Here is a 14,491-nt window from a genome sequence, read left to right on the forward strand (position 1 = left end):
TTACGGTCCAATGTGCCAACAGAGTACAACTGCGCGATATTCATCACTGGTGGGGCAAGCAGACGAGACGACCTCAGCAGAGTAGGAAACTGGCCGCCATGAACTGTCCAACACAAAGCCCAGCACGGCACGAGCACAGCAGGAGAAAGACCACGCAGCAGTAGAGCACAAAGAAAAGTCAGCCCAAGCAGTAGAATCAGTTCCGGGGGAAGATGACGAGTTCCAACAGTAGTCCCCAATGAGGCTGCCAGACATGGCTCTTGGAGAGAGTTCCCACTCCACCGCATAAGGCCATGAGCAGCAGATGTCTTCCAGGCTAGTACATGTAGCGACACGGTGGGAGCAGGATCTTGCGCCGGCAGCGCAACCGTGGACATCGGAGTAGACAATCCGCAGTAGTAGGGCATAGGATGTGGCGCAGCGCCCTGCACTCGCAGGCAAGCTTGGTCGGTCGGTATCACATTGGATGAAATAGCGTCCAGGCGGTCCCCCAGTTCTCGAGCAACAGTACGGTGGGCGACACGTAGCTCACCCAGGGCTTCCAAAACGTCGACAATCCGCAGGGGCGTCTCAGGGAATAAAGGTGCAACAATTCCCTGTGCGTCGGGCATACCAGCAGAAATCGGTGCTCGAGAATGAGCGTCGTCGTCCCAAGGGACCAGGCGATCCCCGAGTTGCCACTGCACACACCGCTCACAGGCGTATACCGAGTCCTGATGTCGGACGCCATCTCCTTGCACCGTTAGCCAGGTTCCCCGCCGGCGACCACCACAACACAGCCAAACTGGGGGTACAGGGGCAACACAATCCATTCCTGCACCTCGCACGATGTCAGGGCAAAGCAACATCAAACGGGCTCCAGCAGCACCCTGGGCAGTCTCTCCCCAATAGCGAGTGCGAGCTATCTAAAATGGCGGTCACCGCGCTGGGGGAAACAAATGTAGCGAGAGTAGCCGTCCGAGGCCGGGGCGAAGATAGAATGTAGCGGTTTCAGCCTGGAAGCAGCGTGAGGGGCAACAGAGCAGGATGAGCTGCCGAGAGGAATCAAAGGCAGCAGTCGTTCTCAACAGTCAGCGCCGCCCAGCTCGAGATGGCCGCTGTCGTTGTTCACAGGGTCGGCCACACAAGCAGAACAAAGATCCGGGCTCAGCCGCGAGGCATCAGGGAAGGGCGAGGGCGCTCCGTCAGTGTTACAGCCCAGAACGCGAAGTTAAGCACATCCCTAGAACCGGGTTCTTCTCCCGACTCCGGTAGCGCCGGTCAGATTCAGGATCACGAGCAGGATAGGGCAGGAGACGGGAGGAAAGCGAGAAGGTCGGCGGAGCCGAGGAATCAGGCGGCCATCGCGGCTGCTGCTAGGCTCCTCCCCCGCATCCTGCATTTTTAGCATTGTGGCGGCCGGTGATCTCAGCACCTCCCGCCACAATGCTACAAATGCACGTATGCATTTGCATAAACAAAGCGGCAGGCACCGCGCGGTGCCTGCTGCTTTGTTTATGCAAGTGCAGGGGGTACCACAGGTACCCCCCGTGTGCACCCCCCACCTCTCCTTCACTCTGGGGGCCCGCAAGGGGCCCCCAAAGTGAAGACCGCATGCCTTTCCTAAGGCGGCTTCGCCGCCACTGAAATTCATCTAAAAAAGCCCATGCTAATATGGCTGGCAGTGTCTATTAGACACCGCCACCATTTAGATTCTTCCGCCCGGAGCGGAAAAGCAGCGGATGGTCTTTCCGTCTGCCGCAGTCCCCCCCGCCATACTAGTATGGCGGGGGGTCATTTAGGGGAGGATGGCGGGCGGATTGCCCCCGCCCGGCCGGCGGTGGCTACCGCTAGCCTGGCGGGGGCAATATGCCCGCCATCCTAATGGGCCCCTTAGTGTGCTGACCTAGGCAGGTAATTTGTGGATTCAGAGAAGATACTAGAGCCCCACATTCTACGCCCTTTGTGTTTTTGGGCACATGGAACTCTTTCCGAGTGTTTTTGCTATAAAGCAAGTTCTCACAAAGAGGATGCAACCTACGATTTTTCCGATTACCTTCAAAGACAATGGTTTAAGAGGTTTTCCATGTGCGAAACCGTCAAATGAAACCACACGCCCAAAGTTTGAAGCATATTTGAGGTGGCAAATCAGGCAATTCTAGGAATTACAGGTGTTGCAACAAAAAGTGCTGGTTACAAAGTGCACATTGTGACCCATCATGAATCCCAAAGGAGAGGGGGTTGTAATGGATGCCTCTGTCTTTGTGATTTGCTTTGAAGTGTATCAATGCGTTGCAACCGCATTTGTAGTTACAAACCATTGATAGACTCCTAAAGGGTGATGGTAAGGCATTCGGAGAGTGGAAGGTGACCACAAGGGGGATGTTTCATATTTTGAATGGTGGCTTGCGGCATTATTGGGGATCTCTGCATACCCCTTCCAGTTCCATTCACTGAATGGCAACTCTTATTTGTAAAAGCGGCCCTTGTCCCATTAGGTGGCAGGAACTGCATTAAAAGAACTTGTCATTCAGTGAATACAGGGTTGGATGTCTGCTTTCCCTTGTAGGCCTCCATTTCTCCATTTGCAGAAACTTACAAAAGGACTCCTGCCTCATAAATATTAATAAGGCTTCAGTTTTTGTGACGCGCTGTGAATGGGTTTCTGTGCAGTGACTGATCAGTTACAGCAGTTGCAGTGCAAAATGAACGTGATGGCGCAATGCAGTACAAAAACACCCACTGCTTTACAGCCCTACTTTTGTAAATCAGGCCCTACAACTCTGGCACCACAGTTATTAAACATCATGGAAATGCAGAATATTTAAAATATGCACGAATGTCTAATAAAAAAAATCATTTTTGTCATGAAAATATTATTAATTTTATCCCTAGATCTTGATTAGATGTCGCGTAAACCTGAGATTACGTTTATTAAGAGAAGTAATACAATACATTAAAGCACAGACGGAAGATGGACAACACATGTCAGGTAAATAAGTCTGTTGTTGGTTTTACACGCTTTGTTAAAGCATCTGATTACATTACAAATTAAACACATTGGTAGATTTAGAGACCTCAGGGCCAGTGAGTTTGTAGTGTGATTTTTAGGTCCTGTTTTCAAAGCTGTTGTAATAGCAGTTACATCTCCTCGCAAGTTTTTGGAAAGTGTTTGATTTAGTGCAGTTGGATAACCTCCAGCAATCACATGACTCACCCAGGGTTGGCTCCGCCACTAAGGCGGAGGAGCTTCGCCCCACTCCTTTCCCGCACCTCGAGGAGCAGAAACATAAAATGGTAATTATTTTCCGTTCTTACCATGTTATGTTTAGTTGCGGGCTGGCAGGTGGGCGGGGCAGGGCAGGGGGGAGTGGTGTGCCTGCCCACTCCTGAGTGCGCAAAGACTGTTTGGTCGCCCCCCTGGGGCCGCCCAAATCAGTCCTGAGCACTCTGCCCTTCACCATGCATGCTGCATTGCAGCCTGCATGGAGAACATGGCCTCCCCCTAAGCCGCTTGCTGGGCAGCGTCCCGACCAATCACAACGCTGCTAGGGGTTTGTGATTTGGTTAGTGGAGGGAGCCTGGCTGCCTGCTTCTGCTTTCTGTTCCTGTGAGCAGGAGAGCAGGAGCAGAGAAGACGCAGGACCCGGCTGGCGGGAAGGTAAGTTTATTTATTTATTATTAAATTAACCCCCCTCTCCCTCGCGATCGACACCCCCCACCTGCGAGCCTCACACTAAGTCCCTCAGCATTCCAACATTCTCGATAACTGGGGTACAGGTAACGATGGGGAAAATGTACCCATTTAGAATTGGACCCTGAGGGTCCACTTACAAATGAGGAATTACCAGGGAATTAGTAATTCCTGGTCAAATTACACTGATAATTCCTCATTTTTGTTCAAACTTTCATGTGGAGAATATGGCCGCTTTTAGAAAGCTGAACTCTCCAGGGGAAAGTTAAGAGATCTCATAATACCGATGGGGCCATTAATACCAGTCCCTAATGAGCTCCTAAAATGAGTCCGTTTGTGGACTCTGGACTAAAGATGCAGTTCCTACAGGTACCCGAAGGGCATGTTTCGTTGCAAAGATGTGTCAGACATGGAATCAGTTTCTGCCAATATAAATTCACACCCTTACCATACTAAAGGCAATCATAGTCCCCTATCTAAACATTTTAGCGAATTTAAAACCCATACAAGCAAGTGCTGAGTAGGTATGTAGGGAAAATGAACATCCACCACCCAGCATCGACTCTCACATCTAGTGTACTGTAAAAAAAGATTTGGAATTGGGTACAAACATGGATTTTGGGTGATCAAAAAGTAGATGTTTCATTTTAAACTGAGACATTCTGTCAAAAGTAGAGAGAGATCAAGGTTTTGATGTAAATTCATTCCTCGGAGAAAAAAAATTAATAAACATTATCCTGTGTAAAGGTGAAGCGAATGCATTAGTAGTTTGACAAATGAGAATATCACAGTTTTTCTCCTACTTAAATCTCCATGACAATCCAAGAGAGAGATTGTTCCCTATCATCCACATAAAAAAAGTCTTATTCTTTTTTACAAACATTGGTTAGTGCTAGTGCTGCGCTACCCTTGACTGCTATGAAAGTGCTGTGGACGAGACCATCTCATCCTGAGAAATGTAACTGGAAATCTCTAAGGTGCACAAGTTTCCTTTTGTAGGTCCCACTTTGGACTATTTGGGAACAGCTTTATCTTCAACATGTGCTCGGAGGCACTGCTCGGCCCCCTGAGCACCGATTTCAACAAGACTTAGCATTGGAAACAGGAGACTCTCCTTCTTTTAGTGGTACCTTTCCCTAGAGGATCACTGCTCATGGATCTCTACAGGAGGGCCATCCACTGGGAGGGATGCATCCACTAAATCACCAGGTAATGTTTTATGTGGGAAGAGTCCCACAACTCACAGGGTGTATCTCTCCCCAGCACTGAGGGCCAAATCAATATGTTTGCCCTCTTAGGGGGCAGATTGGAGCACATACACCCGACCTATGCAGACTTTGGGGCAATAACCTACTGGACATCAGGGATTTATTTATGAATAAACAGTTGGGTGGGAGGGGGGCAGTCTATCATAACATTGGCCCACAGTACCCAAACCTGGGGCTTATCCAGTTTTTAGGCCACTTGATGGCAGATTGGGGTTTTGCCTCAAATTATCCAGACCCAGACTGACCGTAGGCCAACTAGACACCTGGGAAGGTGTTCACACAAATAATGCATGCTACATTACCTCACTCAACAAGGCCAAGAAAGCCTTTCTGCCCTCCTGGAAGTAACAGAGTACCCTCAGTCAAGAGGGGCAAAAATCCAACTAGACACCAACAGTTTATCTATGAACAGTAAATTGCGCGGGTGCAAGCCAAGACATTGGGCCATTGCTTTAGTGCACGTACAGTCCTTATATTGTCGTCAGGGTAGAGTGAGGGGTTTGTCTCCCATCTTCCTGCTTCAGGGGGCAGAATGGGGGCAGAAAGACCACTAGATACAATTGGGATGGGATTTTTTAAAAAACATTATAGGCTGCAGCGCTCGACCACCATGACCTTGAGTTGCACGACCCAAGCCCCTGGGACTCATCGAGTTCTTCATGCCTACTCTGGGGCAGATTATAGCATTTAATCCAACTCTGCCTTCCCAAGGGAGGCAAAAGTTTCATTAAATGCCAGGGATGGATTTAAAAAAAATGAAATGGTGGAGGGCCAGCACATCTTGCCATTGTGGCATACCTCCCCACCCCTCGAGCTCAAACAGTCTTTCTACTCCTCATTGGGGCAGGTTAGGACATTTGGCAACAGAAAGCTCACTAGACACCAGGGATTTTTTTTAAAGAATTAAATGGGGTGGAGGCCAGCCTTTCATGACATCTGACAGCATCATCTCACCCTGGGTCTCATACACTCTTTCTGCCCCCTACTAGACAGAGGAGAGTATGCCCATAGTTTGTCGGCCCCAGGCAGAAAGCCCACTAGGCATAAGGAATAGAGTTAACAAAATGAATGGGGTGAGGGTCATCCAGTACTAGCAGCAATCTCTACCTCCCCACCACAAGGTCCAGACAGTCCAGCCGCATCCCCTTGCCTATACCGTTGTCATGCCAGATTCAAGTGCTTACCCTACAAACACCAAAACTACGGCTAAAAAAAGTTAATCTATTTTTTCATTGGGAATGGGGGAAGAGAGCATTGTTTTGATCTGGGGTCTGCTATCAACCAGGCAATCCTAACATCACAGGTATTTCTGAAAACTAGAGGCACAGGGAATTCCTTGGTGGTGTTGCTTGTGTATATCCAAGCACATTTTCTTACCTAGAATGCCATGGTTCTGAATAATAGGATTTACTTATGTTTGCAAGACAGATAAGTCAGGAACATCCAGCCAATGGCAAAAGTCCTATAATGCAGTGCTGATAAAAATGGTACTTAAGATGTGTGGGGTGGGCCATTTGCACTTGACAGGATTGAACCAACACTGTACCATGCTAAAACAAAATCCATTTTACATTGTCATAGCTTTGTCTTGATCTTCTCTGGTACAATAAGTTCACCCTCAAATTTGTGTTTTTTATTGAGAATGTGTAGGAAACCAGAATAGAAGGACATTTGACAATGGCTGTGAGTTCTGGATTTTCTGTCACATACATGTGAGTTTTTTCACCCGTATGTTTGCAAGGCATTCTGGGTTAAAATAAATTGTTGGATCGGCGCAAGCCACACCAGTCTGTCCTCCCCAAGATGTCTAGTTTTCAGAAATGTGTGTGAGTATGTTATGGAATCTATCCAACCCCAGACCCAATACTGTAACTGCCACCATCTCAAAGGAAGGTTTTTCACCCAAAAACTTTGAGGACATGCCAAAATCAAGAAATTGGGCATTTTCTATGCTGGGCGATTGGCCCACCTACACATGAGGAGTAGCGGTTTTATTAGGATAACTGTGGGAATACTATTTGGGGAGTTCTTTTACATTCCCTGCAAATTCTGGAAATACTTATTATTTTCAACATAGTCTCATATTTGCAGAGTATTTTGGGGTTTCTTAGCTGTCTTTGGGGTCCAGTTGTTCTTGGCATTTTTGAAAGCTAGAGGCCCAGTGAATTGTAGGATAGTGTGGCTTATAGGTGCTCAAGTATGTTTTCTTACCCAGGATGTCCTTCAGACATCTAATATACCTCTAAAAATCTCGTTCTTTTCAATTCCCTTGAAGGATAACTGTAGTATTTGGGACAGATTCTTCCAGCTACCAGGGAACTGTACCTACCAGGGGCATTTCTGAAATTCAGAGACCTAGAGAAATGTTATGTTATGTTAACAGATTTGTAGAGCTCATGGCTGCCCCAGCGACTGGGCGTCCCTGCGCTAGATCCACAGTTACTAACTGAAGAGCGGGCGAGTGACAGAAGAAATCCAGTGTGTTGTAGATTGCATGGATCCCAGAAGTTCATCATATCTGATAGACTTCTAGCCACAGATTACTTAGCTTTTGAAATATCTCCAAGTGTCAGACTGGATCCGCCAGTTCTCTTCTTTCTGCTCCAGTCAGCACAGACCCGGAGCGACTGCTTAGTCAATTTTTTACAAATTTTTTTGTCGGGTGTGGTCTTTTTGGAGGTTTTCCTCCTGGTGTGGCAGGAATGTGTTTTTGAAAGGCTGGCTTCAAGCCCTGTCACTGTTCAATGTCGGTGACTGACCCGTTTATTGTATACCTTTGGAGCCTCGAGCGTGACCATGATCCTAATGCCTGCTCTATTTGCTGCTCCCTGAAACCGAAGGCCATAAGAGAGCGATCCCTCAAGCTCCTGGCAGCTCAACGCGTGACGCAGCGACTCTATCGATCCCAGTTGAGAGGAAGGTCCCTGGAGCAGTCACGGAGTTGGGACTTTCAGGTAAGTCCCATCACAAAAAGAAGAAATCGAAGAGATCTTTGGCTTCTTGTCATCCGTTAGCCAATGAAATGGAGGGAGCATCGACATTTGAGGCCTGGCTCAACGGCAGAGACAGCACCTGGGCAGTCTCCACGCCTCCCCAAGTTTCCAGGAGCCGGAGCCCCTTGTCACCTCCAATCTGCCTTTCGTTCTTTTTGTTGCCATGGATGTAGCTTCCAGTCGCGTTCATTCCCTCCCAGCCTCCATGGCATGTAAGCTTCACAGACTCTGTGTTGCCGAGGACACGGTACCCACAGACTTCGTGGGTCGGGCAGCCAAAGGGCAGGCCAGTCTACCACTCCTCTGGCAGCTGCAGCCTTTAAACCCCTTATAGTCTGCCCTCTTACTATCATGGGCACCCAGTGAAGTGCAGGATTCGCCATCACTTGCCCCACTAGCAGTCAGTCATATCAGACCAGTGGGTTTTGCAGATCGTCCCTCCCCTCCGCATCTATCCCTCCCTCTAAGCCACCTACTTGTGCCAGGATAACAGAGGACCACCTATTCCTTCTCTGCCAAGAAGTGACGGCTCCCTTGGCCAAAGGAGCAATAGAGAGGGTGGCGACACCAGAAGTAGGTTTTGGTTGCTAATCCCGCTACTCTCTGGTGACCAAAAAGGATGGAGGTCTTCGTCCTATCCTGTACTTGGGCCCTCTCAATTTCTTCCTCAGGAGAAATTTAAAATGCTCCTACTTCCTCAGGTCTTGTTTGCTCTGGTCCCTGGAGACGTATTGGTTCTGTTGGACTTGCTGGACGCATATTTCCACATTCTCGTTCTGCCTCCCCACAGGCGTTATCTGTGGTTCACTGTGGGCCATGAGCACTTTCAGTTCACTGTGCTCCCTTTTCGCTGTAACAGTACCCCACAGATGTTCACTAAGGTGATGGCGGTGGTTGTATCTCTTCTGTAGATATCAGGGGTGCCGGTTGTCCCCCATTTTAATGACTGCCTGTTGAAGGCAAGCCCACCGCAGGCTGTCATCTCCCACCTCCAGACTATGGCGGAACTCCTGCATTTACTGGGGTTCACTATCAACGTACTGAAGGCACACTTAACTCCATATCAGATGCTCCCTTTCATTTGAGCTGTTCTTAACAAGTTGTAGTTTCAGGCATATCTTCCCAAATGGCGAGTCCAAGATATTCAGGCTATGATACTAATGTTTCAGCCTCCATCCTGGATTTCGTTCAGACTGCCTCTGAGGCTGCTGGGCCTCATGGCCTTCTGCATCCTGCTTGTGACACATGCCCACTGGTATATGCAGGGTCTGTGAAGTTCCAGTGAGTGTTCCATCGGTAGTGTGAGAAGCTAGCCTGGTATTTGATGTCCACTAATGTAAGTAGGCACCTTGCACCAGTCCAGACAACACTTATGGTGATTTAAGAGGTCTTATACATCCTTAGAAGCTCTCTAAGTGGTAGCTGTGGAGGGCAGCCTTCAGGCTTAGTTCAGAAGGAGTGCAAAGCAGATTGTTTTACCAGAATGCAAACTTCTAGTATAGATAAAGTGAAAAAAGAACCACAAAGATATTTATAAAAATATGTACTTATTATAGAATACTCTCTAACACATTTATATATCTCCTACACGGAGCAAAGCAAAATGCACAGAAATACAGTAAATAGCAGGAAATACACAGTGGACCCAGGGGGAGGGGGGCAAACCATATACTAAGAAAGTGGTATAAGAACCACGACTCTGGTCAAGACAGTGTTGAAAGGACGTAGAAGTGCTGGGGACACAAGGAACCACCCAGGGTGAGTAGATAGGGACCCCACGTAGAGCTTGTGCAGTGTGGGAACACGACAGCATGCTCCGTACAACTCTACGGGTAAGTTGCGGTTGGATTTTTAGAGATTAAGGACCCTTCCCAGTGGACCCTGAAGAAACCCAGTGGAAGACAGAAGGTTGGAGACCCACCCCAACTGTGGATATCCTAGTACCCACGTTGCCTGCACCAGGGAAGCCAGGTGCATACGTGTGAAGTGGTGTTGGAAGCTGCCGTTGAACTCATTGGAGGACTTCAGGAAAGTGCTGCTACTGAAGAAGGAGAAATTGTACGGTTGAATCTGAAAGTGGATTCCAGATGAGAGGTACCTGCAAGCAGAGGGGATAGTCTATGTCACTCAGGGGTGACCAGGAGGCTTGGAAGATGAATGCCCTCCGATGGATGGATGGATGAGGATGACCTTGACTCTGCAGCTGTGAGGACCAGGCGATGTTGAGGATGACCAGGAGCGGTGTATGAACTGTCACACATCAGATGTCGAGTGCTGAGGGATCAGTATTCCGGCGAGAGCACCAACAAGCCTTGGCAAATGCAAACAATGCAGAAACCAAAAAAGGTGCAGTGTGGGGACCAGCAAGGTCCAGGGGACTCACCAAAAGCAGGTCCCAAGCAATCAGGGTAGCCCAAAAGAAACAAATGTGACCCTCTTATGGACCCACAGGCCGGAGGCACTGGAGTCGCGAGAGGACCTCAAGCAGCTCACCAAAAGAAGCAGGCCTCGAAACACGAGATTCTGGTCATTGGAGGTGCTTGAGGTTGGGGCTGCTTGGAGCCCGAAGATCTTCTTGGAAGGAAGTTAACAAGCCTTTGCAATTGCAACTTGATGCAGTTCACAGGGGTTCGGTTATTGAAACCCCACGAGGGATACTGGCCTCAAACTTGGTGCTAGGTGCTGTGGAAAACCACCACCTGTGTTGCAGAACCTTACAGAGTCCAGAGGAGCTCAGAATCAGCAGACCGGTTGACTTAGTTGCGGTGCCTGCAAATGCAGGGGAGTGACTCCTTCACTCCAAGGGAGATTCCTTAAGGTGTCTCTGATGCCCACAGGCCTTGGAAGGTTCCTGTATGGTGCACAGGCTCAGATGATGCAGCAGACTGAAAGGTAGACAAAGTTGAGCCCATACGAAGTCCAGCAAAGTCCAGAATGCCCAGACGGTAGAAGAAGAAGTGGTGTCTGATCTGAATCTTGTCCCACAATGAATCTAGGGACCCACCCACAGGTAAGCCCTTAAGTACCTTTAGGAAAGGGTTGGGGCAATTCAGGGTTCCCTCTCAGGGGAGGGTCTGGACGGGGGAGTTTACTCCCATGTCCTTTGTCCAGTTTTGCGGCACAGCAGAGGCCAACAGCTCCCTGGTCTGGTTGGAACTGGACTATGCACAGGGAGACCAAATGTGCCCCTCATGCAGACTTAGTGAAGCTGTCAAGCTCACCCACCTTGTCCCAATACACTAAATCCTGTGTGGGAGGTGGTCACACCTCCCTGTGACAGGATGCCTATTGTTCTGCCTTCCCCTGCTCAAGCTTGGCTCAGCAGCAGGAAGGCAGATATGTGTCTCTGGTCAGCAGCAACCATTTTGTGGTGTCTTGGGTCTAGAAGGTTGGTACCAGGAACACTGAGAGCCTAACGGAGGGCTCTGCCAGTGCTTGGAATCATACCCCACACCGTTTATGGTGTGGGGTATGATTCTAACATGTTTGATACCAACCATGATAGGATTTGTTGCAGCCAGTTTCGAGATGGTCATCGTGTAATTACGCTGTGCCCCTCTATATAGTATATGACTGCTACACTGGCAACCCGGGAGAATGGACTCCGTAGGCTGAAGGGGTGCCCTGCTCATGCAGGGGCTCCCTCTCACTTAGAACCAAGCACCATGCCTTCAGGATTGCGATGGCCTGCTATAGGGACGTGACATACGTTTTAAGTCCAGTGACCCTAGATATAAGAAACCTATATCTTTAGTCAGTGGTGCCAGCACCAGCATACACAGGCTGCACTGGCAGGCCTGTAGTTCCATTTTGAATGGTCTCCCATGGGTGGCATAATACATGCTTCAGCCCATGGGGGACCTCTGGGGTACGTATGCCCTGGGTACCTTAGTAACATATACTAGGGACTGATAAGGGTATCCCAGTATCCAATATGGGATGTACCCAAGTACTAACCACAACAATTTAAGGGAGAACGCATATAGACTGGGGTCCTGATTAGCAGGATCCCAGTCAGACTATTCAGTATCAGCTTAGCACCAGGCAAAAAGAGGGGGTAACCATACAAGCAGATCCTACTTTCCTACAGGTGGAATCTCTCCGGCATGGTCCAGATCGTGGAGGGAACAGCAAAACATCTGCAGTGATGGTTAGCAAATCGGGATTGGGTGAACAGTAGACCCCTCTCCCTTCCCCAACCAGGTCTGACATTAGTGACAGATGCATCACTTCTGAGTGGGGGTGTCAATCTAGGAGAGGTGAAGATCAGAGGCCTCTGGTCTCCAGTGGAATCTGGACTACATCAGCCTGTTGGAGCGCCGGGTGTTCTGGCTGGCATTAAAGCCTTTCTACTCTCCATCAAGGGAAGGTTAGTACAGGCGTTCACAGACAACACCTCTACCATGTTGCACTGCAACAAACAGGGCAGGGTTGGGTCTTGGACCCTTTGTCAAGAGGCCTTGCGTCTCTGGACAGGGCATATCTCTTGTGGTTTAATACCTGGTGGGCTCTCGGAACGCCAGGGCAAACAAACTCAGCCGAAGATTCCTTAAATATCATAAATGGCTTCGCCATCAGGAGGTGGTGCAAGGTCTCTTTCTGCATTGAGGAGAGCCTTGGTTATGTTGTTAGTCACCAATGAGAACGTGCCTTGTCAGCAGTTGGGCCTACTGGTGTTTCCAAGGCAGCTCTCGCTCTTAAACTTTTTTCATCTCAAGTGGAGCTCAGGGCTCCTGTATGCCTTTCCACCCATACTACTCCTGCCCAGAGTTGTCAAGATGATCATGAACTACCAAGCCCAAGTCCTCTTTGTCACTCTGGAATGGGCACAGAGAGTCTGGTATTCCGAGCCGATGAGTATGGCCATTGTTCCTCCTATCAGGCTACCCCTTCGGGAGGATCTTCTATCACAGCAGCATGGGGAGGTCCCCCACTCAAACCTGTCCACTCTTCACCTTCTTGCTTGGTGATTGATCCACAACAGTTGAAAACTTTCGACCTTCCTCCTGAAGTCTGCAGCATTATCTTGGCAGCTAGGCGTCCCTCTACCAGGACGGTATACACCTGCGATTGGGGAACATTTGTGGCGTGGTGTAGTAAAAGACAAATCGTTCCCTTTCTGCCTCCCCCTCTCAGGTTCTTCTCTTTACTCTTTCTCTTCCCCAGCAGGGCTCTACTCTGAGCACTCTCAAGGGCTATCTTTCTGCTATTCCATGTTTTCTGCTGTTGCTTGACCAGCCACCCCTATCCAAATACTCTATTGTAAATTGATTTTTGAAAGGTGTGCAACATTTATTTCCTCCTTCCCCTTTAATTATGCCTGAGTGGGACCTCAATCTTGTCCTCAGCTTATGTGTGCTCTTTTTGAGGCTTTACATAATTGTCTTCTCAGGCTCCTGACCGTCAAGACGGCCTTTCTCGTGTGTATAACATCTGCCCAGAGGGTCAGCGAGCTTCAGGCTTTGTCATCCAAACTGCCATACTTAAACATCTACCCAGGCAAACTGGTGCTTAGTAAGACAGTTTATTTCTACCAAAAGTGTCACTCCCTTTCATGTAGGCCAATCCATCACTATGCCTACCCTCCGAATGACTTCACCGTGTGGACCCAAAAAGAGAGTAGGCATTCTACTTTGACCACTTATGGGAGTTCCGGGTGGATGACCCCTCTTCGGTGAGTATGTCGTAGCGAAGGAAGGACGGGCCGTGCAGAAGCAGACCATATCCTAATGGATAATGCTCTGTATCATGATCTGCTACGCATTGGCTAAAAGTAACCCCCTGAGGGCTGGCGTGCTCATTCCACTAGGGCTAAAGCTGTCACCAATGCATTAGCACTCTGAGTTCTGGTGCTGGATAATTGCCAGGCTTGCATATGTTCACCAAGCACTACTGCCTAGACAGTCAGGTCAGTTCTTTGTGGTTCCATGCTCCTGGCGTGAAAGTCACAAAAAGAAGCTGACGTTAGTGTGCAGGGGCCACCTATTTAGGAACCACGCACACCAATTCAGGCTCAGACGATGCAGGCAATGTCACGCAGAGTCTAATGACGCCACCTACCGGCGTAGAGTGGCACTGCTCGAGAAAAGAATTCTGGATCCTATCTGACATCTAGAGATAATTCTAAAGGCAAAGAATCTGCGGCTAGATTGAGTATCTACCAGATAAGGCATTACCAAATGTTAGTAACGTGTTCATCGAGAATGCCCTTCAGATATAACATCTTGCCTAAAAATGCATCACTTTTCTCTCAGTTTTATGGAAATGGATGTGGTATTCAGGGTCTGATCAGCCAGTACCTAGGAATCTTACCAACATCCTTTCACCTTAATGACATCACAGGAAGTGACATCATATGACTTTTGACCCTGACTCTTCTTAGGAAGTGATGTCACATGACTTTGCCCTGGATGACATCACAATAATTCACACCACTGAAGTTCCATAATAATTGCATGATTAACACAACACAAACCTCTTTTTTTAAGATAAACGTTCATTAGGCTGCTGGCATGATCTTTGAAAGTGACGGGATGTAATACAATAGTTCCCCTAAC

At 48.6% G+C, this 14,491-nt stretch overlaps 1 protein-coding gene across 3 annotated transcripts in view; it reads left to right on the plus strand.

The window, feature by feature from the left end:
• The window catches only part of CFAP221 (cilia and flagella associated protein 221), a 661,487-nt gene that overhangs the window by 391,377 nt on the left and 255,619 nt on the right, over positions 1–14,491 (plus strand). For all 3 annotated transcript variants that reach the window (XM_078682395.1, XM_078682396.1, XM_078682398.1), the window contains exon 15: positions 2,875–2,971. In XM_078682395.1, coding sequence (XP_078538521.1) covers positions 2,875–2,971 — 97 coding nt within the window. The remainder of the gene's footprint in view (positions 1–2,874; positions 2,972–14,491) is intronic.

Source organism: Lissotriton helveticus, chromosome 3_1 (assembly GCF_964261635.1).
Source record: "Lissotriton helveticus chromosome 3_1, aLisHel1.1, whole genome shotgun sequence".
Taxonomy (NCBI): Eukaryota; Metazoa; Chordata; class Amphibia; order Caudata; family Salamandridae; genus Lissotriton; species Lissotriton helveticus.